Source organism: Paramormyrops kingsleyae, chromosome 20 (genome assembly GCF_048594095.1).
Source record: "Paramormyrops kingsleyae isolate MSU_618 chromosome 20, PKINGS_0.4, whole genome shotgun sequence".
In the NCBI taxonomy this organism is placed as follows: Eukaryota; Metazoa; Chordata; class Actinopteri; order Osteoglossiformes; family Mormyridae; genus Paramormyrops; species Paramormyrops kingsleyae.
The window spans coordinates 19415936-19441944 of record NC_132816.1 but is presented as its reverse complement, the minus strand read 5'-3'; the positions used below and the strand labels follow the sequence as shown (position 1 = coordinate 19441944).

General features: G+C 44.0%; 5 protein-coding genes across 10 annotated transcripts; 3 read left to right on the top strand and 2 right to left on the bottom strand.

The window, feature by feature from the left end:
* Positions 1–27: 27 nt before the first annotated feature.
* pi4k2a (phosphatidylinositol 4-kinase type 2 alpha) lies at positions 28–6088 on the bottom strand. Of its 2 annotated transcripts, none has more exons than XM_023820537.2 (9): positions 5744–6088; positions 3839–4039; positions 3182–3313; positions 2860–3013; positions 2573–2634; positions 2232–2331; positions 1610–1743; positions 1344–1403; positions 28–811 (listed from the first exon to the last, which is right to left on the bottom strand). In XM_023820537.2, the coding sequence occupies exons 1-9, from the start codon at positions 6086–6088 to the stop codon at positions 650–652; spliced, it is 1350 nt and encodes a 449-aa protein (XP_023676305.2). In that variant the 3' UTR covers positions 28–649. The 2 variants fall into 2 exon arrangements, 1 of the variants encoding a protein (XP_023676305.2); XR_002839311.2 differs by having other exon boundaries at positions 724–811; positions 1344–1465.
* cdc25d (cell division cycle 25 homolog d) lies at positions 755–15254 on the top strand. 5 transcript variants are annotated; one of them, XM_023820539.2, is made up of 14 exons: positions 755–887; positions 3659–3749; positions 6616–6875; positions 7209–7346; positions 7531–7628; positions 10790–10811; positions 11058–11088; positions 11597–11740; positions 12141–12248; positions 12660–12722; positions 12845–12943; positions 13932–14200; positions 14728–14839; positions 14940–15254. In XM_023820539.2, exons 4-14 carry the CDS (start codon positions 7213–7215, stop codon positions 15072–15074), a joined length of 1215 nt encoding a protein of 404 aa, XP_023676307.2. In that variant the 5' UTR covers positions 755–887; positions 3659–3749; positions 6616–6875; positions 7209–7212; the 3' UTR covers positions 15075–15254. The 5 variants fall into 5 exon arrangements, with proteins under 5 accessions (XP_023676307.2, XP_023676308.2, XP_023676309.2 ...); XM_023820540.2 differs by lacking the exon at positions 3659–3749; XM_023820541.2 differs by lacking the exon at positions 3659–3749 and having other exon boundaries at positions 779–887; positions 6611–6875.
* Positions 15255–15465: 211 nt separating this feature from the next.
* On the top strand, positions 15466–19999 carry LOC111848316 (phosphoglycerate mutase 1). The gene is made up of 4 exons (XM_023820207.2): positions 15466–15773; positions 17032–17306; positions 18193–18373; positions 18811–19999. Exons 1-4 carry the CDS (start codon positions 15635–15637, stop codon positions 18978–18980), a joined length of 765 nt encoding a protein of 254 aa, XP_023675975.1. The 5' UTR covers positions 15466–15634; the 3' UTR covers positions 18981–19999.
* Positions 20000–20612: 613 nt separating this feature from the next.
* exosc1 (exosome component 1) lies at positions 20613–24546 on the top strand. The gene is made up of 8 exons (XM_023820208.2): positions 20613–20711; positions 21572–21687; positions 21775–21849; positions 21944–22032; positions 23122–23155; positions 23286–23336; positions 23649–23733; positions 24071–24546. The coding sequence occupies exons 1-8, from the start codon at positions 20684–20686 to the stop codon at positions 24175–24177; spliced, it is 585 nt and encodes a 194-aa protein (XP_023675976.1). The 5' UTR covers positions 20613–20683; the 3' UTR covers positions 24178–24546.
* Positions 24444–25849, bottom strand: mettl18 (methyltransferase 18, RPL3 N3-histidine). The gene is made up of 2 exons (XM_023820206.2): positions 25673–25849; positions 24444–25477 (listed from the first exon to the last, which is right to left on the bottom strand). Exons 1-2 carry the CDS (start codon positions 25781–25783, stop codon positions 24611–24613), a joined length of 978 nt encoding a protein of 325 aa, XP_023675974.1. The 5' UTR covers positions 25784–25849; the 3' UTR covers positions 24444–24610.
* Between the last annotated feature and the right edge of the window lie 160 nt (positions 25850–26009).

The following is a 26009-nucleotide window of genomic DNA, read 5'->3' as shown; positions in this document are numbered from 1 at the left end:
CAAAAATGAGATGATATCACAACTGAATTTTGTTAAACGCTTTTCTTTCATTAAATATATTATACAAATTTTACAGAATCAACATATCTGGTGACAGTGGAGGGAGGGGGAGGGTAAGAGCCCCTTCCACGCAGGTTACTATCGCAGATTAACGCAGCTCTGCGGGTAAACATACACAAGGCGGCATTACATAGCGAGAACCTCAAAATAGCGTCTCTCATATCTGCCCTCCTCGGGGGCCAACCAACAGCAGCGTTTGGCATTTAGAAATAGATTCCGGACATCTTTATATGCCACTAAAAAGGGGAATCGCCACAAGAGCAGCGTCACTGTCAGGCTCCTATAACCAGTGGGATTTAATCAAGCATCCAGCAATTTAGCCAACCAGTGCATGGCAGGATATGATATGCAAATCGGGGAGGTGGGTCACAAAGAGACCATGTCTGGACAGTGGACCACTGAAAAGGGTCAGAGGCGGAGCTAAACTGTTCATGGGAGTGGCTTATTCCTAGCTAGGGCACCATTTAAGGCAACATGAACGGGGCCTTCAGAAAAAAGCAGGTAGATACTGGAAGGGACCCACCCCCACCCCATGACCTGCTGCAGGCCATCACTGCCCCCCCCCTCCCCTCCCTGCCAGCCCCCAGCTCTACCACCAGGTGAAGAAGGGCCGGCGGCTCTGAAAGCTCTGCGTGTAGGACTCGCTGTTGGACCGCTGAGTGTTCCGCACCGTCTCCACCAGCACCGGGGGCATCTGGATCAGCTCCAGTGGCGTCTTCCTGTACTTCAGCGCCTGGCTGAGGTTGAGGATCTGAAACGCAGGGCACGGCGTTCGCTGCGAGACCCACAGCCGGCTCACATGCTCCAAGCGGAATACAGCATAGCAGGTAAACGCATGCTGTGAAAGTTAGCAGGGGTCCCTGCTGTTGTACCAATAAGAAAAGTACCAATTTAAAATTAATGTGTAAAACAGGGGTATTCAGGGCTATGGGGGCAGTTTGTGTTGCTCGGCAAGTCAGGATGCTGTGCCTATAACCAGAAGGTCACTGGTTCGAATCCCAGGCTTGGCAGAGTTATTATACTGTTAAGCAAGGCCTGATTGCTCCAGGGACTGTGACCCTGCCTTCTCCAGAAAAATAAAACACATGTTGCTTTAGATAAACAAAAGCACTAAATAAAATATATTCAATTTGTCCTGAGCTTTGCAGATATAGCCCTCCAACAGAATGGCTTTGATTTATAGAATGTATGTATGATAGTTATATTATATATAGTTACATATATAAATAAATTATATTATTCATATGATCTATAAATGGATTCAAGAGGACGAACTGGCTCACCTGTCCTCTCATCACTGCCCCCTGTCTGTGGAACTGCCCCCTGTCGAACCCAGGGTCCCGCTGGGAAAAAGACATCAATGCTATTTTCATAGCTCGCTTCCCAGAAGCCATCCCAAAGTGACCTTTAACGTATCAGACAAGCCAAGCTTTTTATAAACACCAGATCAATAGTAATCTAATTTTAAAAAGTAATTATAAATATTCGGCCAAACACCAACAATAAAAAAACTGGACTTCCCTTACAAAGAGCTTGTGGTCTCTCATACCTTAAACAATTCATACAAGTCCTCCTCGAGGTCTTTGACAAACTTTGGGTCAGAAAGCTTGGGCAAGACCAAGTCCTTAATCTCCTGCGAGAAGGAAACGTTGGCCTGTGGCAGCCAAGCCCAGTAAAATGGATCTGAGTGTGACAGACAGACAACGGAGAGAATGAGCTAGAAGCTGAGCAGGCGAGGAAAGCGCACACACAGCAAGATTAAAATGATGCAGGACTGAATCAAGCTGGGTCCTTAGCAAACACCGACTATCAGTTCTACAATAATCTCTTATCCAGATCCTCACAGCTCTTAGAGAACCACACCACCTAATATTAAATATGCAGCCTGCATACATAGGAGGAAAGTTCTGGTCCAGAAAGTAAAAATCCAGACCAAGATTTTGTTTCAACCAACCAGTTGAGTATAACAAACAAAATCTTGGTCTGGATTTTTACTTTCTGGAACTGAACCTTCCACCTATGTATGCGGCAAGTGAAACACAAATAACTGCCTATTTGTTCTGGCCATAGCCAGAAACCATGGAACGTTCTGGAAGCCCAGCCCATCCCCCCATAGTCTGTGCCTCCCAGTGCGGCCTGTGGGAATCCGCTCCGGTTTTTAGGGCACTCACAGGCTCTCCAGGAGTCTGGGTGTTTGAGGGGGAAAGCCAGGCCGTTGTCTATGGCGGCCAGCTTGATGATGGGTTCCTTCACCATCACCCAGTCTGCATCCTAAATGGAAAGAAGAGAATGCTATGAAAGGAAGGTGCCCTCAATGGGTAATGGCGTCCTGGAAAAGCTGAGAGGCTAAATAACCCTATCCCATCACCACACCCGGTTTTCACCACGGAAAATGTATTTTGCTTATAGAACAACGATAATAGATCTCAAACATTTGTGGTTTTATGGTGCGAGTTTCATACTTTTGGAACTGCAGATGTGCAAATCTGACAAATAAAATCAGTCCACTTACCCTGCTTGCTCCGGCGTCCGTAGGGCAGTCATATTTTATAAGCCAATTGTCGTTCCCTCGATCTATGAGCACAACCCAAGTCAGCAAAAATTCTCTTCCCGTAAGCCGTAAAATAATTCATGACTGCAGGATTTTGTCTACATCAGTCTATATTGTGTTATAGGGTTTACAGCTTTACCCACCCATGGAACATAGTACTGCAGATGTAGAAACAAGGAACTAGTCTGAGTTCTTCTTTAAAAGGTGCAAAGTTTCTGAATTCCACTAGAGGGTGATGTTGTGCATACCTGTATTTCTGATGATGTAATCCAAGACCACAAGCCTCTCAAACTGCATCTGCAGCTGTCGATTAGTGTTTTCTGGTAGTGGTTCTGCCTCGAATCGTCGAAGCCAAAAGTCTGCATCTTTGTAGCCTTCTACAAACAACTGGAATGATCCCACCTGTACAAAAACAATAACCATTATGTGCCCGTCAGTATACATCCATTCAAGTACCACGTTTCAACCCAACTGTCAGACTAGTACTTGAGTGGATGGTAGCCTGTGGAAAGTGAGACGGTCGCTGCCATTGGCTACATCGTCGTCATGGAGATCACAGCAGAGGCCCACCTTGGGAGGAAGCCCGATTCTGTGAAAACGCTGGCCCACTTTCGGCACTTTTTCCAGGGCGAGTTTCTTTCCGCGGGATTTGACCCGGTCAATGGCGCTGTAGTTGAAGGTTTCACTGGCCAAGTAGACAACCTGTCGGAGGCAAGGGTCAGTGAAGAGGGGAGGGGGCAGAATCAGTAGGGGGGTACGTTTCCCAAAAACATAGTTGCTAATTGTTAGTTAGTAATTATGTTAGCAACTTACGTAGTAGAAACCATGCGACTGAATGGGTACAACTATGTAGGCTGCTAACAAGATCATTTTGGGAAACGTGCCCAGGGTCAGATGGAGCACCACGGTGCCAGCAGATCATAAAAGCCTTAAATAACTGCACGACTCGTGGCTTCTGCAAGTCAGACGGTGCAGTGGTGTAAACATAACACCCATGTTTGAGGTTAGCTATAAGAGGTTGATGGGAACGATCTGAAATATCCACAGTTTCCCAATACCTTAAGGCAAGGGTGAAGAACCATCGGGAACTCAAGAACTTCAGACCAGTATGGATTGAGAGAATGCATGACTACCTCAGGTAAGGTGATTGACCTTCCTAATACTGCAAACATATCAGAGAAGAGAGTGAAGACGCCAGATACAGTCTTACTCCACCCAAGACCGTACCTTGGTCTTGGGAACAATGTTGAGCTCCAGCTTCTGGTCCACCAGGCCGGCTCCGGCCTCCGACAGGTAGCCCTGGTTCAGCACCAGGCAATCCCGGCCGAAACAGCAGGGACAGCACAGCTTCTGCAACCACTTGGTCCACTTGGGGTTCAGTTGGCCGTACGGCTCCTCGTTCTTGGGCTTGAACACCCCGACGATCCTCTGAGTAGTTACAGATGGAGGAATATTACTTTCAGAGGATAGAAAACACCCAGATGTGGCCCTCACACAAACCTCACATCACCTTGTGGCAGTTTTTCAGTCAGTCAGTCTCTCCCTAGATGTTTCTAAGGCAGCATTACTTTCTTCTCTCATCCCCCATGACTTCCACCTTACACACTATATATCCTAATTTGTTTGTAGCCAACCCAGGCATTTAAAACATTCATCAGGAAGAGCTCACAATATTTGAATTATGCAACATAACAGGTTTCATGGAAGAACCTGGATTTGTTTAGGCTACCACTATGCACAAGGGTAAAGAGTTTTCTTTTAGGACACAGGCCATGTTTAATGTGAGATAACAAGGTAATGTAAAGCGGCTGGCAGGTCATTAAGTGAATAAGATAAGCCCCATTTCCATCACATGACCAGGTATGACACGCCAGGAGAACAGTCTGCTACTGTGAATACGATAATCCGCCGTGGGTCTATCTGTTCCCCGCGTCCCACGTGACTGATAGCCGGCATCAAGGATCATCTGCATCTTCCTGAAAAAGTGTTGATTGTGACTCACTTACGGATTCTCCCTACGCATTGTTCGGAAATTGGGATTAGAGATGTAAAGAGAACAAGAAAAAGCGAAAGAAACAGAGTTTAGCAACGCGGTTTTAGAGCCCCATCTCCGATCCGGGCAGATAAGGATCCCGCCGCAAAGGAGCAGCTTCAGCTTCCCGCTCTGCCACCTGTCAGAACAACTGCATATGTTATATACACATTCAAAACAAAAAGCCCGTGTGCAAATATACCATATGCCTATAATAATGCGGGACTCCCAAACAGAGGAAAAACAACATCATTCATATATAAGTTTTCGTTTTCTCCAAAATGAAACTAGATTTACAAGCCGAGGTTTATTTATACAAATTAAAACCGAAAATGGCTCACATGCGCTTTTTAAACCTCAAAAACAAGGGGAAAGCGAAGACCTCAGCTCCGCAGTCTGATGCATTTCCTCTTTTTGGAGAAAAGCCCCGCTAATTGGAGTAAATTAAGACTTTTAAGTCCCCACATTTAAGATTCGGGTATCGCTCGATTTACGAGTTGTCGCGTATGAGATTTAAATTACTTAATGACATTTACAGAGGTGCGTCCAAGTATGAGGATTATTTAGATCTTACGTGCAAATTGAGCCCAGTGTGGGAGATTAGAGCCAGAATCCAGCCGTCTATCGCCAAGCATTTATTTCAACTTCTGCTCCATATGCTTGTCCTGTCCGAGCTTGTGATCTCGTCTCAGTTTATCCAGTGTTTCCCCCCCCACTTAAATTAACGGTAATTACTTTAATCTAATTAACTTAATATACTTTATGAACCGATTTCCATGAACGCGTTAGGGCGTATTAATATGCATAGTGAAAAAACCAAAGTCACATTCCGGGTGCGAGAAGCATCGTTTAAAGCTGCAGGTGACGGCGGTAACTTTTTATAAAAACAGAGACAATTATATGTCAATTCAAATAAATTATTCAATTTATAATTATTAAATATTATTAACGTAGAAAGATTTCTTAATACGTGATTGCTGTTATTTAAAAATTATTATAACAGACAGTTTAGTAGTCCATGTCACGGATCAGGGTCAAAGCAAGCGACACGTCACTGCCCTCTAACCAATGCACTTAAACGTCAAACATAAACTTCTCACCCCCTGTAAATCTTTAACGAAATAGCTGCCGCTGGATCCCTGGTAGATCCTTTCTGGGAAAACCCCTTCCTCGATTGCTCGTTCTGCCTTTCTAACGATCTCCCTGAACTCCGGATCGTCCAGGAACTCGTCGCTATTGAAGTCCCGCTGAGCGCTCCCCCTACCCCGCTCCAGCCCCGGCTGTCGCCCCTGGCTGCATCCCGGGCTCCCGGGAGGAATTCGTACCGCCGACCCTGGCAGTGGCAGTCCTCTCAGCGCGCCCTGGTGAATCGCAGGGTCGGCCGGGGGCTGGCTATAATTAGGCGAATCCTGATGGGGAGAGAGAAGGGGGCTCGTTTCATCCATGCCAAAACCAAACACAGTAAGTAGCAAGTAGGCCGGTCAGACACTGCAAGGCATCAACCACACATCATCCCGATGCTGATTCAGCTCGAACGCACCTTAAAACATGTGACGTTGCTGACTTACTTCCGGGGAAGGGGACGGGCCCATCCCACCCACCACGGAATCCACCAATCAGAGACGGAGCGGCGCTAAACTCCGCTGTTTGTAATGCAGCGTGGTCAATCTTGATGCGCTAGACCCTCTGCCAGCCGGGACTGCTTTTCTTGAGCACCGGCATCTGCTAAAAACGTATGGTATTTGAAGTAGTCGTTGAAAGTCACGTCCAAAACACGAAATTAAATGACAAAACGTTGTTTTTGCATCATGCCATGCGACTTGAAAGGCGTGGATATGCGGCTGGTGTATCATAAACAATATGAGCTCGGATAGTCTGGCTTGTTTATCACTAGTGGTCATTATGGCACCTGTGCTGATAATGTAATACATAAGGTTTTGTCATTTACAGTATAGACTATCGCCCAGTACAGGTCTCGGCCGATTTGGCGCCCTAGGCGAGCATCACCACCGGCGCCCCCTGGTCCGAGACAAAGTGAAACTGGCTGGCGAGCGCCTACAGGATTGACCGGCCCTAACATCGCCATATGAAGGTTTCTGTAGAATGACGTTTGAGCTGATTGGATCCTAGAGCTATAGCTTGTTGTAGCAACAGTGGTTTCCAAGGGGAGGAGGTACAGAGTCAGGCATGGGGTACCGAGTGGATGAAGGAGGAGAACATTATTTACTGAAGGTAAGACGACACCGCAATTTTCCTTTCTCACACCGTAATATTACTCATTATTCATGGGGTATACATATGCAGTTCGTGTTTTTTTTATTGTGTAATGCATTAATTGCTTATGTATAATAACGCTATGGCAAGGGGGAATACAGGTGCAATATTTTTGACATTTAAATATCTGAAATATATCATGTTTTAGGCTATTTATGCATCTTGTAAACAAGTCGCAATTTATATTGTGAAACATTGCATGTTTTTAATGTTTTTCCACAGTAAATAACATTTAATATGTTGTTTTGTAGTGCAAGTTTCCCCCTAAACTGATGTACGTTTTCGATAAAGTTGAATGGAGGCAGACTGGAAAGGTGCGCGTTCCGGGGAAGATGGTGTTTCCCCGCAGTGGATCCCGTCTCCAGACTGCCGTTCCTCACCCGTCGCCGAGCTGTCGTGCAATCTAAAGAAACTTCACTGCCATGACAGGTATGGGCGAAATCTGCGGTAGGCTATAAAAGGAAAAAATACATAAACAACCAGAAATCATAAACTATACATAAAAATTGCCTGAGAAATATATGTATCGAATATCAAAAAACATACGAAGTAAATCATGTTAATCAATTTGGTGAAGATTTAATGTTTTTTGTTTTGTTTTTTTACTCTACAGCGCCACCCCACGGAGAAAACTTCAACTGACGCCGGAGCTTAAAACACCCAGTCCTTTGTCAAGCCGAAGCGTTTCCCGAGAGATCAAGACGCCGGCAGGTTTGGGCTAGTCGCTTATGGCAAGCCGTTTTAACATTTAATCGCTAGACTGGATATGCATTGCAGATATCTCTAATTCAATTCTTCCTAGTCAAAAAGAGCATTTCAGATATCCACAATGACATTCTTCCTATCCACAATTGTCATTTCAGATATCCACAACGTCATTCTTCCTAGGAGAAACTACGTCACTTTTGCCATTCATGTCTATTGGGCTTTCAATTTCAGATATCCACAATTACATTTCAGATATCTAGAATTAACATTCTGGATATCCGAAATTGAATTCTTACTAGGAAAAACTCCCATTTCAGATATCTACAATCCAATTGTTACTAGTCATAATTTTAATTTCAGATATCCGAAAGGATACCACCATTTTAGATATCCAGAATGCAATTTCGAATATCCGAAATACATTGTGACTAGTAAAAATGTCTTTACGGATATCCAGAATTCATATTATGACTAGTAAAAATGCAATTTCAGATATCTACAATTAGAATTACGCCTAGGAACAATGCAATTGCAGATATCTACAATTGTATTGTGGATATCTGTTGAAGAGTAGATAAGACGCCGTTTTAACATAAAAACGATCCATTTACTATCCACAATTACATTTTAGATATACAGAATATCATTTCTCCTAGTCAAAATTATATTCTTACTGGTCAGAATGGCAGTTGCAGATATCCACAATTACATTCTTACTATTAGAAAATGTATTTCAAGATATCTAAAACTTTATTTCTCCTAGTCACAATTCCGTTTAAGATATCTTTAAACATTTAATCGCTAGACTGGATATGTATTGCAGATATCCGTAATTCAATTCTTCCTAGTCAAAAAGAACATTTCAGATATCCACAATGACATTCTTCCTATCCACAATTGTCATTTCAGATATCCACAACGTCATTCTTCCTAGGAGAAATAACGTCACTTTTGCCATTCATGTCTATTGGGCTTTCAATTTCAGATATCCGCAATTACATTTCAGATATCCAGAATGTTCATTCTGGATATCCGAAATTGAATTCCTGATAGTAAAAACTCCCATTTCAGATATCTACAATCCAATTGTTACTAGTCATAATTGTAATTTCAGACATCCGAAAGGAAAAAAACATTCCAGATATATATAATGTAATTTTGAATATCCAAAAATACATTGTGAATAGTAAAAATGTCATTACATATATCCACAATTCGCATTATGACTAGTAAAAATGCAATTGCAGATATCTACAATTAGAATTACGCCTAGGAACAATGCAATTGCAGATTTCTACAATTGTATTGTGGATATCTATTAACGAGTAGATAGGACGCCGTTTTAACATATAATGGGTCCATTGACTATCCACAATTAGCGTCACCTCGCTCCACTTTCGTATACCGGAACTGTCCCAGACCAGCTCACACGCTGTGTATGAAGCAGGACTGACCTAGAAATAAACCATTTCTACTTGAATGTGGATTTGACTGCTCATTTACTTTGATGACAGGCTAAAGTTAAGGCTAAAACGTTCGTTCTTGGAGACAGCGGTGAGCGATTTCCTTGGAGCGGGATTAAAATTGGCCCGAGAGGGGGGCGATAATGAGCGAAGTGGCTGTGAGTGGGGGGAGCTGGAAGAGCGTACAGGTCCGTGAGCGATAAGCTCCACTTACATGCTCTGGTCAAAATTATGCATTTTGTGAATGAATGACCTGGGACGGTCATTCATTCACAAAATGCATTATTTTGGTCTGCATGGGACTGCTCTGACTGCGAACAGCTGACAGCCCCTCAACACGCCACTTGTGCTATACTGTATATATCTGTGTCTATCAGCAGACCCTCTAGGTGACCAAATCAAAAATGAAACTGGAGCAAAACTAGTAAATCCAGCTAATACTGATTTAATTCCACTGGAGTCTGTATTTGTGCTGAACAGTGCAGATCAGCTAAACGTATCATGCTGATCACTTTCTGTTCTGCTGCATTAACAGCAAAAACTATATAGGCTATTCAGCAACGTGAAACAAAGAACGTTTTATATTTTACCGTGCAAGTTATTAGCTTTCTATTAAAACGTATGTAGTTATTAATTTATTTGTAATAAGGAGTTTTATAGAGAACTGTCATAGCGACAGTATGGATGACATCAATTATTTAGCTGGCTTATATTTTTATATATTTTTACCGGATGTACGTCGCACCGCCATTCTAGATATCTGAAATGACGACGACAGGGAAACATACTGGCGGAATACACGTCATTTTTCCTAGTAAGAATTCAATTTCGGATATCCAGAATGTTAATTCTAGATATCTAAAATGTAATTGTGGATATCTGAAATTGAAATTATGACTAGTAACAATTGGATTGTAGATATCTGAAATGGGAGTTTTTCCTAGTAAGAATTCAATTTCGGATATCCAGAATGTTAATTCTAGATATCTGAAATGTAATTGTGGATATCTGAAATTGAAAGCCCAATAGACATGAATGGCAAAAGTGACGTAATTTCTCCTAGGAAGAATGACGTTGTGGATATCTGAAATGACAATTGTGGATAGGAAAAATGTCATTGTGGATATCTGAAATGCTCTTTTTGACTAGGAAGAATTGAATTACGGATATCTGCAATGCGTATCCAGTCTAGCGATTAAATGTCAAAACGGCCACTTATACTTTGTAAAGATTTAAAGATATCTTAAATAGCATTATGACTAGGAGAAATAAAGTTTTAGATATCTTGAAATACATTTTCTACTAGTAAGAATGCAATTGTGGATATCTGTAATTGCCATTCTGACTAGTACGAATATAATTTTGACTAGGAGAAATTATATTATGTATATCTAAAATGTAATTACGGATAGGAGTGTGACTTGATTAAATGTTAAAACGGCTTGCCATAGTCGCTTAGCTTTTTCAAATTAACCACAGGCTTTTCTCTCAGCTTGATGACGCGCTGGGATAATTAAAATCTCACTAAAGTAACCATTCAATGTCGGCAATGAGACCAGTATTGCCAACAGGCCTATATTATGAATCCTTGTTAGACATTTCCACGTGTAATTATTATTTTTTTTTATTTATTAAACCTGATCATCTGAAATGTGTGTTGGGGGGGGGGCATTGATGTATTTTTCAACTTTTTTTCTACAGTCACAAAGAGGAAAGCGGAGAGGTAAGAGAAAATCATATAAGTCACTGGGCTTCATTAAAGCACAAATGAATTTGTTTATGAAAAATGTAAAACACACTTTATTTGCTATGAAACAGCTATGATTTGCCATGATTTAATCTGCACTGTTTTGAAGAAGCTCTGCTGCACAGTCGTCTGTAATGACTGTGACTGAGACATCATGCTGTATGAAGATATACAGAAAACTTAACATAATTTTACTCACTTTCCACATGTCATTTCTTTTAGATTCAGGTCTTCGTGCACACTTTCTAAGATGGTAAGGTTTACACCTGACTCTCCTCAGTGGATATTAATGCAGATTCATAATTAAAATTTCAAAAAGGCTTAAAATGATCTTAATATTTCTTTAGTAAACTGGCTTAGATATGATTAATCAAATTTTGAGTAGTGAGGACAGTCAGGACTGGTTAAGAGAAATAAAGACAAAATCTATCAAGCACATAAAGAAATGTAAAACTTATATGAACATAAAAATATGACACTGAATCCTATTTTATGACCTTGATAATTGCATTCACAAATATTAATTAATACAATCTGTTTATATTGATTTGCTTTCCTTTGCGAAACCCCAGTCATCACTGTGTGTTGATGTAACTGCCAAAGCATCTGTGCACTGCCATTACACTGCAGTGCTCTGTGTATACAGACAGCATTTCTTTTTGCTTATTGAGTAGGATTATTACAGTTGGAGGGTTATTGACTCCCCAGAGAATTATGGGATCTCTGACCCCGATGTTCATGCTCGCTGCTCCGTCATGTAGAGGCGACTGCGTGTCAAGCTTTCCAGTAGGTTTGTGGGCCCAGAACCAGAGCGAGAGTTGGCCCACCTGGAGGAGCCGCAGGGCGGGACATCCCAGAGAGAGGGCGTGGGTTGCCTTGGAGACGAAGACATCCGAGATGTAGTGGTAAGGCACGCGGGAATTCGCCATGCCGTTAATTACCGTACAGGGAGCAGACACAAGTTCAGGCACTCCAAGCTCCAAAGGAACAAAGATGGTGCTTTGCGTTTTTTTGAATGAAGAGTCATGACCAACTGGCATACAGTTAGAGATGTAATTCTCTATTATAATCATATAACAGCACTCAACTGCGTTTATTTGACGGCAACACTTAAACTGATTTAATTAGTCATTACGTGTTTAATTTAATAAACATTGTAGGCCTAACTGGCATTTTTAACTCTATTTCACTGGAACTTGTAAACTGGTTTAAGTAGTTATAAAGTGTTTAATCGTGTGTTCAGCATGACGTAAATGAAGAGCTATTTTGTTTATTGGTAACTCCGGTACCGTCGTTACTTCCCAGGATCACCGCCGCCAGCTTTGGGAGACGCGCTGTAGGCTCAGGCGCCCTCTACTGGACATCCCGCTCTCTGTCCTAGAGGACAGAAATCTGATTGGAGACTTCAGCAAGGTGTGGCTGTAATGAGCTGCCTCTGAACACAATACAGAGATGGAAAAACTGTATGGAACACTCCTTAGAAAATAATGATTTATAATACAAAACCTTTCCATTTAAATTAGTTTTTTTTTTCTTTGCAGTTCAGATTTTTAGTGTAACTTCATTCAGGCCACAACAACGTTTCTGTCTGTAAGGCTATTATGTAAAAGTTCAGTTATAACACCGTTGATTTTTGTCATCCTGACACATTTTAGAAATTGACACTTGCAATTACGTGTTAAATGCATTGACACATTGTGACTGTTTTATAAAAGTGTGTCCGACATCACCTGCAGCATCCGGACACGTTTGGGAATAAAAAGGCGGCTTTTCTGTGAAATGTGAGACAGATGGTGCTTATTAACAGTCTGCATGTTTCACCAGCCACATCTGTTCATGGAGGGGGGGGCAGACCACCAGGACCTCAGGGGTATATCGGCTCAGACGGTGAGCGGCCGCCCTGCCAGACCGACCGGGAAGCGTGGCAGGCAACACACCTCCTTCAAATCTTCTGAAAGCGCCTCAGAACCGCCTCAGACGTGCAGCTGCATCTAATGTTTGTCCTGCAGATGGCGTCTCTCCTGCTGGGACAGTACAGCGCCGTGGTGGGGGGCTACCTCATAATAGACTGCCGATACCCATACGAGTACCTCGGGGGTCACGTCACGGTAATGATCCTGAGCAGATGTGGTGTGACTGGTGTTAACTGAGCAAAGCCACATGGTGTGGCACCATACACCAAGCCAGACGGCGATTCTGGAAAGAAACGGGAAGAACAGCGAAGTATGATGGAGATTCCAGCAGGTCGTCATATTTATATCTTGTTAGTCTTACAATGATCTTGAATCCTTGCAGCCTCTACAAACTAAGTCAGAATATCCGCACCGCATCTCCACGATATTCCTACAAAGGCAGCTGATTAAAAAATGCGAGCATGTAATGCTTATGGTGAGTTCATGGGCCAGTGGGTCGCGAACCAAATTTGGGTTGCACTAAGTTCTGAAAGGGTCACGAGGCAGAGTTGGAAATGTAAGCATTTTAAAAGCAGCAAGCTCCTATGCTGATCCAGGATCAGATTTCCCATCCCCAGTCCTAGAATTAACTTATATAAGCGGGTCTTGGGTCAGCAACTGCTTAGAGCAAAACTAGTGAACATTCAAGCAATCCAAGAAGTCAAACCACAGATGCTTAATTTGAAATTCACTGGCACATCCAATCAGATTTGTGCGATAGGCTAAAGAACCTACAGACTCAGCCTTTCTCAGCATGTCAATAGAGGGATACCGTGGGTAAAACAGAAAGGGGGCGCTACTGAGTCCTGCAGATCAGGCAGGTTTAAACAGCATCGCTTGTGTCTCGTACTGAGCCATTATGCAGTGATGGCGGCGCTCAGCAGATAAGGGAAGTCTCCAGGGTGTCTCTGTGTCTTATATTCCGCACCTAAGAGACGGTGGTTGGTAGTTTGGTGCTGAGAAATACAACTAGTGTGACACTGTCCATGATGCCAAAAATGGGTTTTATTACATTGGTTTAGAACCCCCAGGTCAGGATTAAGATGGTGGACAAACTCCCTTAGGTCCAGAATGTTAAAATGAATGACATGGGTATTAAATGGAGCAGGAGATGCGTGTTGTTAAGCTCCGGGCGTCTACGCAGGGGGCTGTGAACCTCCACTCTGAGGATCAGCTGCAGGAGGCGCTGTTCCTGAACCCGGCACCGTTCCTGGGAAGGCAGGACTGCTGCCACACAGGCTGCGCGGTATCAGCTATTCCCCCAATCACCTGGAGTCCTGGCACCAGGGGAGGCCAATCAGAGAAGCCCTTGCGGGACCTCCCCCTGGATGGAGCGCAGCCTTCAGACGCCTCCTCCCCCCGGAAGCTTGTTATCTTCCATTGCGAGTTCTCTTCCCAGCGAGGGCCGCGGTTGTAAGTGTGACCACAATAAAAGCCCTCACACACTGACACGCACAAGGGCGCACAGAATTTTCAGCTACATCTCCTAAATATAAATGTAAACTTACATGTCAGTATGTTGTTTATTGTTTTTACACACATCAGCGCTCATAAGAAGTCTGTAATCAAGCATGAAAAGAAACAGCAGTCTTCTACACTAGCACAACAGCAAAAGGTGTGGTGAGAATACACAACAACGCAGAATAATGCAGGACTGAATGCTGCAAAAACAAAATACCACATAAAGGGCAGAATAGCATATACAACACGAAGGCTACAAAAAAGGAATGCGTGTTAAAATAACACATCAAAAAGGACGCCGTCTGAAGTATAAAGACTCTGTATGTCTGCTTTTAGTTGTCGTCACTTGGAGCCAAAGTACCAACCTGAAATATCTTAGCTGAGCACAATTTTAACAGAAATGTGAAGTTTGCTTTTATTAGAGGACTGGAACGCCTGTTTTCACAAGGCAGTATTTACTTCAGTCCCTCTTTCTCCAGGTGTCGGTACTTGCGAGAACTGGACAGGTGTATCAACGTTTACCCAGAGCTTTTTTATCCTGAACTCTACATCCTAGAAGGAGGCTACAAGGAATTCCATTCACACTTCACGGTAAAACACACCTGAAGTACTGATGGGATATGGAGGGCGGGAGCTTATACAAAATAAGGAACATGCAGACGATTGCCCAGAGCTGAGTGTCTCTTCACAGGGCCTGTGTGACCCCCCTGGATACGTGCCGATGCGCCACAGGGACTTCAAAGACCAACTGCGCAGATTCCAGAAGAAACGAAGGACAAAGACAGTTCTTGGACAAGAGGCTCTGATGTCCGTCCATACGCATTAAATCCCATCAGATGTATTCAAATGAATGATTTAGAAATGCAATATGCTAGTTGATTTTTTTTTATTTAAGTGTTTTATGTAAATGAAATAAAGGACACCGTATTTATGGACTGTAATGTCAGAATTGTGATGTAAATGTTTTACTTTGTGTTGTTTTAATAAAACACATACCTCATATGAATCTGTATTACAAATGGTCAATTTAAAACATGTAACTTTACCCGCAACAACATAGAATACAAGAAGTCAGTCACCACTCCTCAGGTGAAGGTCACATTACCAGCAGCCCGGGACGGACGTACCGGAAGCCGCTATACGCTTCCGGAGCCTCGTTCAACTCTGATTGGTTGCATTTTACCGGAAGTACCCAGACGTCACAATATAGCCGGGGATCAAAGACGTAGGGACTGCCCACAGTGCGGCGCAGTGGTGTTCCATTACGGTTAGGGGAGAAGCAGTGGATTGGTCGACCTTAGCAGGATTCTTTTTCCCTTATTATTTCAAAAGACGCGATTTTTCTTTTATTTCTGGGAATACCACAAATTAGGTTGAACAGTAGATATGGCTGCGTATAAATTGGTACTTATCCGTCACGGAGAGAGCTCCTGGAATCAGGAGAACCGCTTCTGTGGCTGGTTCGACGCCGATTTAAGCGAGACCGGGACAGAGGAGGCGAGGAGAGGCGGGGAGGCCCTCAAAGGTGATGCTGCGACGCTTCTTAAAACTCTACTAGCATCCCTTTCCCGTTAGGGGCTGTCTGATTCTTTTTTCCCCAGCGAGTATCCAGTGTTTGACGCGCTGGCTGTAATTTATTAGATAGCCAACTAGTAACTGGATACTGCTAGTTCGTAACTGGAAGGGAAATAGCTTAACAAGATACATATAATTGCTCTCATTTGAAACTCAAAGTTGTCCCTTTTAGCGTTAGGTACATCAGTTTTCAAGTGGCTGTCAGGGATTCATTTGAGACTGGATGAAATATGCACATATACGGATGTCATAAATAGTTTTGTATAAGTTGCCGGTTTAATATTTAGCAGTACTCTTAATAAAGTGGTTGCATGTCAAGGAAAATTAATTGTCTGCTAGTTGTAAATGGCGTAAAGCATTTCTTCCTATAGGAAAGCGCTTTGACTAAAGGTCAAGGCAGCTTGACACGCAGTAGTCGGTTTGCCCCTGTGGGATTTCCTTCGTTGCTCCCTCATTTAGTACCGTAGTACTGCAAGTATACGTTAAGGTAAGTCCGGGTGGTTCAGAGCCGCTCTTATAGCACATGGCCGATTGCCGGCCGCCGTATGACTCATGACGGCGCAGCCCGCGTGCCACTTCCTGCAGGGAGACGCCGAGTGCCGCACGTCCTCCGAACCGCGCGTGAGGCGCGTGGAAATCCGTAAGAGGAGTCTATAAATTTGTTTCCAGGTTTTGTTTTGTGTGTTCATCGTCATTTGTCTTTCTTTTCTTCTCCCCTTTTGTATGCTCAGGGTTTTGTGATGCTGCAACTAGTGTGTTGTTACCTTGATGTTTGCACATTTATAAATTAATTTATTTTATTTTTTTTAAGTTTGATTTGAGAAGTTAGGTGACATGTTCGGTTGTCTCCTTATGAAAATTTCTGGCAGTATGGCTGTATTCTCCATTTTTTGTTATATTAATCCTCTATATGGATTCTTTGTATGGAAATGTGTTTAATTCAATACAAATAAAGATTCTTAAAAAAAAAAAAAAGTTCATATCAATAATGGCGAGGAACCAAGAAATGTTTCCACGGTACTAAATGAGGGAGGAACGAAGGAAATCCCGCTGGGGCAAACCAACTACTGTGTGTCAAACTGCCTTGACCTTTTTGAACTCTCTTACATTTTCCTTAATGTATTGGAAATCAAAGTGGTGTGTTTCACTTGGTCAGATGTGCCTTTTCTTCATATGTAAACACGCTGCTCCCGCATGCCCCCTTTCAGAGGCAGGTTATGAGTTCGACATCTGCTACACGTCGGTGCTGAAGAGGGCCATCCGCACGCTGTGGGTCGTGCTGGGCTCCATCGACCAGATGTGGCTGCCGGTGCACCGGACGTGGCGGCTGAACGAGCGGCACTACGGCGGCCTGACGGGACTCAACAAGGCCGAGACGGCCGCCAAACACGGCGAGGCCCAGGTCAAGATTTGGAGGAGGTCATTTGACATCCCCCCTCCTCCCATGGACGAGGCACATGACTACTACAGCAGCATCAGCAAGGCAAGAGAGACGTGCATTCAAACTCTATACAGCTGTTAATCCCACGCTGACTGAATGGTGCATTCGAGATGTGTACTGTAATGTAGGTGGAGGGATTAGAGGAGATCACAGCCGTGCCATCTTCATTGTGGGGCAATTTCTGCACTGTGCCATTGGACAGGCATTAAGGTCATTGCCATAGCAACTGGTGAGTCAGCATATGGGCGGAGCCCCTGTGGCTTTGGATGCAGAATCATTATGGGATTCGCAGCTCAGAACTAGACCTGATGAAGATGGTGAAAGTCCTCAAATGTGCCTCAAGTAAAGGGAATGTTTGGGAATGTGCGGCACTGCAGCAGGATACTGTCACCAGAATGCCATGCATTTGGTGAAACGTGCTTTCCGTTAATCAGCATAATTTCAGTCCGTTCTTTTCAAATTGTAGCCAGACTGTAATTCCTTTACCTGTAGGCATTTTTGGTGGCGTATTTAGTTGTTCCAGATTTCAGCTCAGCATGGTTGTACATGCACTTAAGTCACCTGGGGTCCCCTTCTCTCTCTCTCACTACCTAATGACCCCCAGCCCTCACCATGAATATCCAGAATGTATTTGTTCTTGGTAAATGTGGATTTAAGGTCCCTCAGCATCACAGCCCTCGGTTAATGTGTTGCAGCCATAGTATGTCTTCTGTGTACAGAACGTGTCCAGTCCCAAAGGTCACCAGCCTTGACGATCACATCAGGCTTTGGTGGTATTTAGCGAAGCAGTGTGTTAACGGCTCTGTGTACCGAATTCCACAGCTTGTTCAGCGTGTTTCTGCGTGAATCGTGCCTAGTACGGCCACGTTGGGACCGGGCCCTTCGCAAACAGTCCGCAATCGTGAACGTGCTGCGATGCTCCCTGCAGGACCGCCGCTACGCCGACCTGACTGAAGACCAGCTGCCCACCTGCGAGAGCCTGAAGGACACCATCGCCCGCGCCCTGCCCTACTGGAACGAGGAGATCGTGCCGCAGATCAAGGAGGGCAAGCGGGTGCTGATCGCTGCCCACGGCAACAGCCTCAGGGGCATCGTCAAGCATCTGGAGGGTGTGTGTCCCTCCGCTCTGTAGTGTCGGTTGCTACCTCTCGGGAAATGGCTGTCCTGGGCATTATGCGCCATGCTGCATCTTAGTCCTGTTTTCTGGGGTGAAATGCATTGTTGCAGCAGCTGTATGATGCAATGAAATTCTGCCACATGCGGCCTTTCCGCGCCTTCACTTCCTTCCTGCTTTTGTGACACTTCCTTCAGTGAAACTGTTCCTGTTCTGTCTGAGCCCTGCTCCATGAATATGCGCCTGTGTAAAATGCCACATCGTTACATCCATCAGGAGGTTTGCAGTTGCAGTGCAGCTCTTTCCTGTCAGCTCTGCCTGCTGAGAAGCAGCCACATTATTGCGGTTTGATATAGACTGGAAGGTGACGGCTGTAGCCTCTCGCTCCTGCCCCGCCCTGACCCCCCCCCCGTGCTTCTGTCCCGTCAACAGGCATGTCGGAGGAGGCCATCATGGAGCTGAACCTGCCCACCGGGATCCCCATCCTCTACGAGCTGGACAAGAACCTGAAACCCGTGGGCCCCATGCAGTTCCTGGGTGACGAGGAGACCGTCCGCAAGGCCATGGAGGCCGTGGCCGCCCAGGGCAAGGCCAAGAAGTAGACTGCTGCTCTGGCTGAGCGACCACCGGAGCGAGGGCTTTGGGTGGGGAGGGCGGGGCTAATCAGAGCGACTGTAGACCACCGTGTGTAGACCACGGACGACAACGTCATGGCACATACTGCTACTTCATTAGGAACCACTTATCAGCACATGGAAGTCTATCAGTATTATGGGATGGGGATGAACTTCTACACTATAGATACTCTAGGGACCAGATGACTGAATCCACCTGACTGTCCACCTGTGTGAAGTGTGTTTAATGACCACTTATACTCCCATTTCAAATTTGCGTGTGTTTTACGGTTAAAAATCCCACTTTTGTTTATAGATCATTTCTTATTTATTTCAGTCATTGAGCAGATAGCCTATTCTGAGGATGCTTTGGATAAATGCATCTAGTGTTTATTTCCCCGCCCCACTGTTGTCATGGTAACTGTTGCCTAGCCTACAAAGCAACTTGCTTTTCCATGTTCGATTATGCAGGAGTAGAATTGCGCTGCACACGGTTGTCTCACTCTTGACTGGACGTTTGCTTCTCTGATCTTGCAACACACACGCCAATGTTAAAGTAAGCTGATAGAAAGTGCTGCTTCCTCCTCCCTTTCCTTATTGGCCGTGTCGGGGGAGAGGCAGGGGACCCGCTTCCCTGAGTAGTGTGGTGCATCAGTCTGTAAATGTGATGTATGTGTCTAGTCGTCTTCCTATGGTGTGGCTCTGTAATACTGTTTGTTCCTGTAAGCGCTGAAGGCTGCGAACCTGCATGAATCTACACCATGTTAAAATCGGCCGGGCACCCAGAAAATATATGAATATATGGAAATCTAGTGTAATTCGTGTATATGGTTTTTGCCCCAGCTTGTGTTCTCTAACCTGTGTCTGGGGTGTCCTGTTCCGGCACTTATGAAACCCGCGCTTCGCTTCACTTTGTTGATGTTTAGAGGAAAAGAAGAAAACTTCACTTTGGGCTTTTTAGATGTACACTGGATCTGTGCAACTAATAAATGTCTGGAATCATCTTGCATGTGTCTCTGTGTTTTTCAGATTGATTCCCCTTTTCTGTTTTGTTTTTGGCGCCTGCAAATTAAATGTAGCCTGAAAGCAAGAATTACACCAGTAAAGCATTTCTAGGGAGAAACAGGCAGGTCACTTTATAAGTTTAAAGCACAACATCTGTGACAAACACAAGGTTATTAGCTTGCGCCATTCCTGGTAATGTCTCGAAAGGTACAATAACGGTGACAGTCCAATCCCTAGCCTAAAGGCAACTTATTGCTCTTGGCTAGTGGTTTCCAGGCCATATTCTATTGAACACCTCAGCATTACAAACAATGGCTTTGAGGTGACTGGTATAATAAGGTATGAAAGTGGCTAAAAAATGTTAAAAACATGAACTGGTTAAGAACGGTTTACGTCTGGTTTCATAACCACAACCTATAACAATGAAATCTACACTTTCCAAGTGCTACCGCTACTAGTTAGTACATACATTTTATGACATACAACAACCCCTGCCTCGGAGTTTGATAATATTATTTTTTTTAAAAAGAGGGAAATTAGTTGAGTTTGAATGTTGTCGTAATTATATGCCACAATCAACATGGCGGTAGAGGGATACCGGCACGTGTGTATAAACTATCCAATCAGCGTCCACCATTTCTAAGCAGTAATACCCAATCAGCGCATGTTATTCCCTTCTTGGAAACATGTCGCCGAGAAAGCTATGTGTTCCAGGTAGGTCTGCGAAAGAGTTTCTTCGGTTTATGTGTGGCGATGTATGATTGTGTATTCTTGTTTAAAAATAAATCCAAGAAGGGCAGTAGATTGAATTTGCTTTGTTTAGTGCCTCCTCGGGTCCCGCACACGTGGGGACGCCGAGATGACCGGGGCGTGACGCTGGCCCTTGGCACTCAGTGTCCGTCACGTGCCTGCGTTTATACGAAATACTGAAATACAGTTATCTGAAGACTTCATACAAACAGTAATCGCACTGCGTGTTGTTTCTTATCTATGAGGCGCCATCGTAATCCTACAGGTTTAGGCGTTTAACGTGAAATTGGCTTGCCTGCAAGTAACGAGCAGTGCCGCTGATAGGCGTAAACAGCGAGCTCTGGCTGACAGATACCACCTCCCTCTGCCTGGGGCGCGTTACGTTCCAGTCATCCCTCTGTTTCGTGCTTTTTTATTCCGACTTGCACGTTGAGTTACATAATCAATGCAGCAGGGTGTGCCCACTTCAATAGCATATAACATTTACTGCTTTTGTCTGTGTTCTTTCGACTTGTTTATTTGTTTATTTATCAATAGCACCTTTTCTTTATTCTATTGTTTTGTGTATTTTTGTCTTGACAGTATGTTTGTTTTAAGATACAAACTGATTCCCTGTTCTTTTTCTATATGGACATTCTCATTTTAACATAATTTGTTCTTAAAGGCTTTTTCGTGCCTTTTCCCTTTAAACATAATTTGCTCTGAAAAGCTTTATCTTTATACGGTGAAATATTTGATCATGTTAATCATGTAATTAATCTGGGCGCAGTTAAGGTTTTAAAACATCTTTGGAGATCATTTTGAAGTAATTTTTTGGCCTACAGGTGAAAAGCTTTGCAGCACAGAAGACTGTATACCCGGGACAGGCACTTACTTGCGGCACGGATACATTTTCGCTGCCCTCGCCGGCTATGTCTTCAGGAAAAACGAGGGCGAAGAGGTGCGTGCAAAGGCGAGCTAAGAAAGATTAATTTCGCATAATTTTGTACGCATTGTGACCTGAAATAATGATTTCTCCCCCTTCCAGCTGCCTGTCATTTCGGTTGTTAAAGAAACAGAAGCTCAGCTGCTGCCGGATGTAGGCGCTATTGTTACGTGCAAGGTAACACAACAAAATCGCCTCCTGTAATACTGCATGTCGTGATACTGCAGTGGCTGGGTTGGTTGTACTAACTGTCAGAATTTCTCTTATGTAGGTCACTAGCATCAATCCAAGGTTTGCAAAAGTCCACATCCTTTACGTTGGTTCAACGCCACTAAAAGACAGATTCAGAGGAACAATCAGGTAAAATTTACACACAAACCCCCCTTTTTTAACTTTTCTTTAACTTTTTTAAGTTAGCCACAGTCTTCTCTCTGTTCTACTCTGGATTTTTAATGTAGATGTACATATTTGACACTGTGCAGTGTGTGTGTGTATATAAACACCAAAGGATATTTAACTCTGTGTGAGGTTCCTTCCTCCGTGTGTGTATTCAGGGCTCCTCGGTGCAAAGGGCATTTTTAGAAATCTTTGAACAAAATGCCACATGTCTGTTGGAGACTACCCCTGTGGTATTTCAGACACAGATGTGGTCATGACCTTTTATCACATTTATTGTACCTAGACAGCTGATATTTATAACTTATTTTGCATTTAAAACCTTACCGTAGTACTTCATTCCATCAAGGATATTCTAAGGTGGCTCTATACTTCAAACAAAGTCTGAACAAAACGAGATTGAACACATCGGTCGGAACAATCTGTCGCACGCTAAAAGCCATACTGCCACCTTGATTGTTCTGTGTCACGCCAAAACCCTAGAGAGCACAGAATGTTTTCCATGCAGCAGACCCACAAACAGACTGCAAAATAAATGTATTGCTGCAAGAGTGTGAGTCATTTTATAAGGGAGATGACAGTTCTGTTACAGTGGGAGTTGGTCTCTTTATTAACAGCCACTATTGGGTTAATTCTAGAAGCAGCACAGAGAGGGAAGCCAACAATTTACATAACTCTGATGGTTACACACTAAGGAAACACGCGTATTGCACAGCTATGATATTTGCTATTGGCAAATACACATTAATTTACAGTACTTCAACTGTGGTGTGGTGCAAAGCATGTTTGTAGTTGCATAATTAGTTTTGCTGACCAGCCACGCGGTTTCACATTTATGTCGGCCAATCATGGGCAGTGGGTGGGATCAGACCATGAGAAAAGTTCACCTCAAGGACCCGGCACAGGCGGTGTACCTACATGGCGATCGCCATGGTGATTACGGCTCATATAATGACGTATTGCTAAAGCGTCAATTCCGAAGATTTCGTTCAAAGTATGCTGCCACCTTATCATTAAAATAAATTTTAATTGTCTTCAAATATACTTCTACAGGAAAGAGGATGTAAGAGCAACAGAAAAAGACAAGGTATGTATGCAAGTGACATTCAGTACCTGAACTGCAGTTTCTAATGACAATATTAGCATTAGCTAGTCGTTTGTGTTTTGTTTTAAATTTAGTCTGCAGATTTGGTAAAGATTTTATTTCCTCATTGTAGGTAGAAATATACAAAAGCTTCCGGCCTGGAGATATCGTCCTTGCAAAAGTGGTATCCTTTTGAAAGGAGATTTGAAAATGCTGTGGGGGAAAAAAGGCAGAAATGTGTCATGCAGGTTGAATTCCAGCCCCCCGTCACCCAGCAAGGCGGCTCCGCAGTGGGTGTTTACTCTCCCCAGCTCACGGCCTCATGATTCCGCTGACGTTCTTCCTGGTAATCAGTGCTCTTGTGTTTCTTGCCTCACCTGGTCTGTATACCCAGCGGCAGGTTACACTTGGCCTGTATGAATTCCATAGACACAGCATGGTCAGTCTTGGCCTGCATGTTTACTGTTTGCTAGTACCATCCTTGACCGGGGCTCATATCTCTTTGGGCGACGTCCAATCAAACTACCTGCTGACCACGGCAGAGAACGAGCTGGGTGTGGTGGTGGCACACAGTGAAGCAGGTGGGGCCCGTCGAGTCAGGAGGAAGGTCACCTTTCCACTTAGACACTCTAAGAACTTTTGTTTTTAATTGCATATGCTGTCTGCTAATTTATTATGAGTATTATTACAATTACTTTAATTTCCTTAATATTCCAGAATTGATAATTTCTTTTGCACTATGTGGATTGTCGCTGCACTTTGATTTTGCACTACTGCATGCATCTTAGCCTGTGTGATGCACAAGAATTCTCCCCTGAGCTCAGCAACGTTTATCTTAATCTTATTTGATTCGGAGAGAAGTAGATCCAGTCTATGCATTTACTCCTAACTTTGCACTTGCCACCATCCCAACAATAGGAGTACAGATGATCCCCATCAGCTGGTGTGAGATGCAGTGCCCCAGGACTCATGGAAAGGAGTTCCGGAAGGTGGCCAGGGTGCAGCCAGAGTTCCTGCAGGCGTGACCTTCCAGCCACCGATGTGGCAGCCCCCCCCTCTCCGTCTTATACGATTAGCCAGTCTTCCAGGGGCACCCAGCTTCTTCCAGTGTGCAGTGAAACAGCACTAACCTGTTCACAGACGCCGGGGGCACAGAATCGGTGATGGCTACAGTGGGAAAAGTCAGGGGTGGTTTGGTCTTCAACTGCAGATGATTTTGCTGTTGCTTTTGAGAATGGAAGGAATGTGAGGTTTTGATGTAAAAGTGAGGAAATAACTCAAGAAATCGATGTTCTGTCAGAATCATTTATGCATATGGTCATTGGTCTTTGTACATATTTCAGAGGTTGTTTTACAAATATTTTACAAAAATAAACTGGTTACTGAAAATAAAATGTGTCCTGGTTATGTTGTGATATTAAAGCATTCCGCTAAAGATCTCAGATTCTCTGAAATCTCTCATTTCTTGAAGCTCAGGGCCACCACATGTCTCTGGAGGCCCTGCTCCACGTTCCTCACACACCTCATCCCGAAAACGGCCCTCTCTCCCACAAACTTCTGGAAGAGGAGAAGTCCACCCCCAACCCCGAAGTAGTGTGACTTTGTGGCTAGATAAATGACACCATCCGGGTCCAGGAGTCTGTGAAAGACCTGGTGGAGTGTAGCATAGTAAGCTGTGTTATAGATTGTCTCTGATGTCAGTATGATGTCATATTTAGGCGCCGTGTCGCTGTTAACCATCAGTGGGAGGAACGCTGCCCAGTCACCGGAAAAAAACCTGCACTTGACAAACTGAGGGTGCTGTGATAGATCTGTGGCTCTCTTCTTTGACGAAGGGCTACCGTCATCCTCCTCCACACTGCTGTCCTCACAGTTCAGAAGAACAGTGGGTATGGTCAGTCGGTCGACCACCGTGCTGTTGTAATCCTGGAAGTGCACATCACTGGCCCCCATCTTCAGCGCCGCGATGCCCAGCAATCCTGCCCCGCAGCCCAAGTCCAGCACCTTCTTCCCAACAAAGCTCACTCCTTCAGCCTCAATGTACTCCAAAAGGTCATAAGTGCACTCCCAAATTTTGAGTCCGCCCTCATATACACCAGAGATGAGGTCAGAATTCAGGGCTGCAGTCTGGGACAGGATCTTCTCGCTATCTGCCTCTACTGAGGTTGTTGTTTCAAACACAGTTTCATTTAGGTAGTGGAGGGGGGGCAGTGACCCCACGCAGAAGGTCTCAAACACGCTGTCTTCAAAGAGGGACGGATGACTCTTAGGATTGTGCTCTACGGCCTGTTTTACCCTTAATCCCGCGTCATTTACAGCATCCTCCTGAAATTATATTGAGAAGAACAAAACACCATTCACTTACAGAGCACGAACAGTCGACGCTTCAAAGTTTTACAACCGTATCGCTATGCGGCGTTGCAAATCATCAAAAAAACTCATAACATGAAAGCACGTGGCTGCACAGCCCGAGAGGTGAAGCGACATTTCAGCTGTTTAACAAACTAGTCGCATACATACGGCGTCAGTCGAACGATCCGGCTGTATTTGGATACGATTCTTCTCACGCGAGTCCGCATCGCTCGGTTCCTTGGTGTTTATCTGAACATCGAAATTAAAACTGAAGGCCATTTTAATGTACGCATATGCCTCGGAGTGTAGATAGAACTGTAGTTTTTACCGTATGCATGACGTCAACACGAGGTGACAAGCGGGAATGGACTACATCTCCCAGCATCCCTTGTAGAAAACAATTAATTTTTCTGTACTATTTTATTTAAAGCTTCTATATCACGATATTTCTACTTTATACATAATTTATACTTTATATACGATTGTGCAAAGTAGGCGATACTGC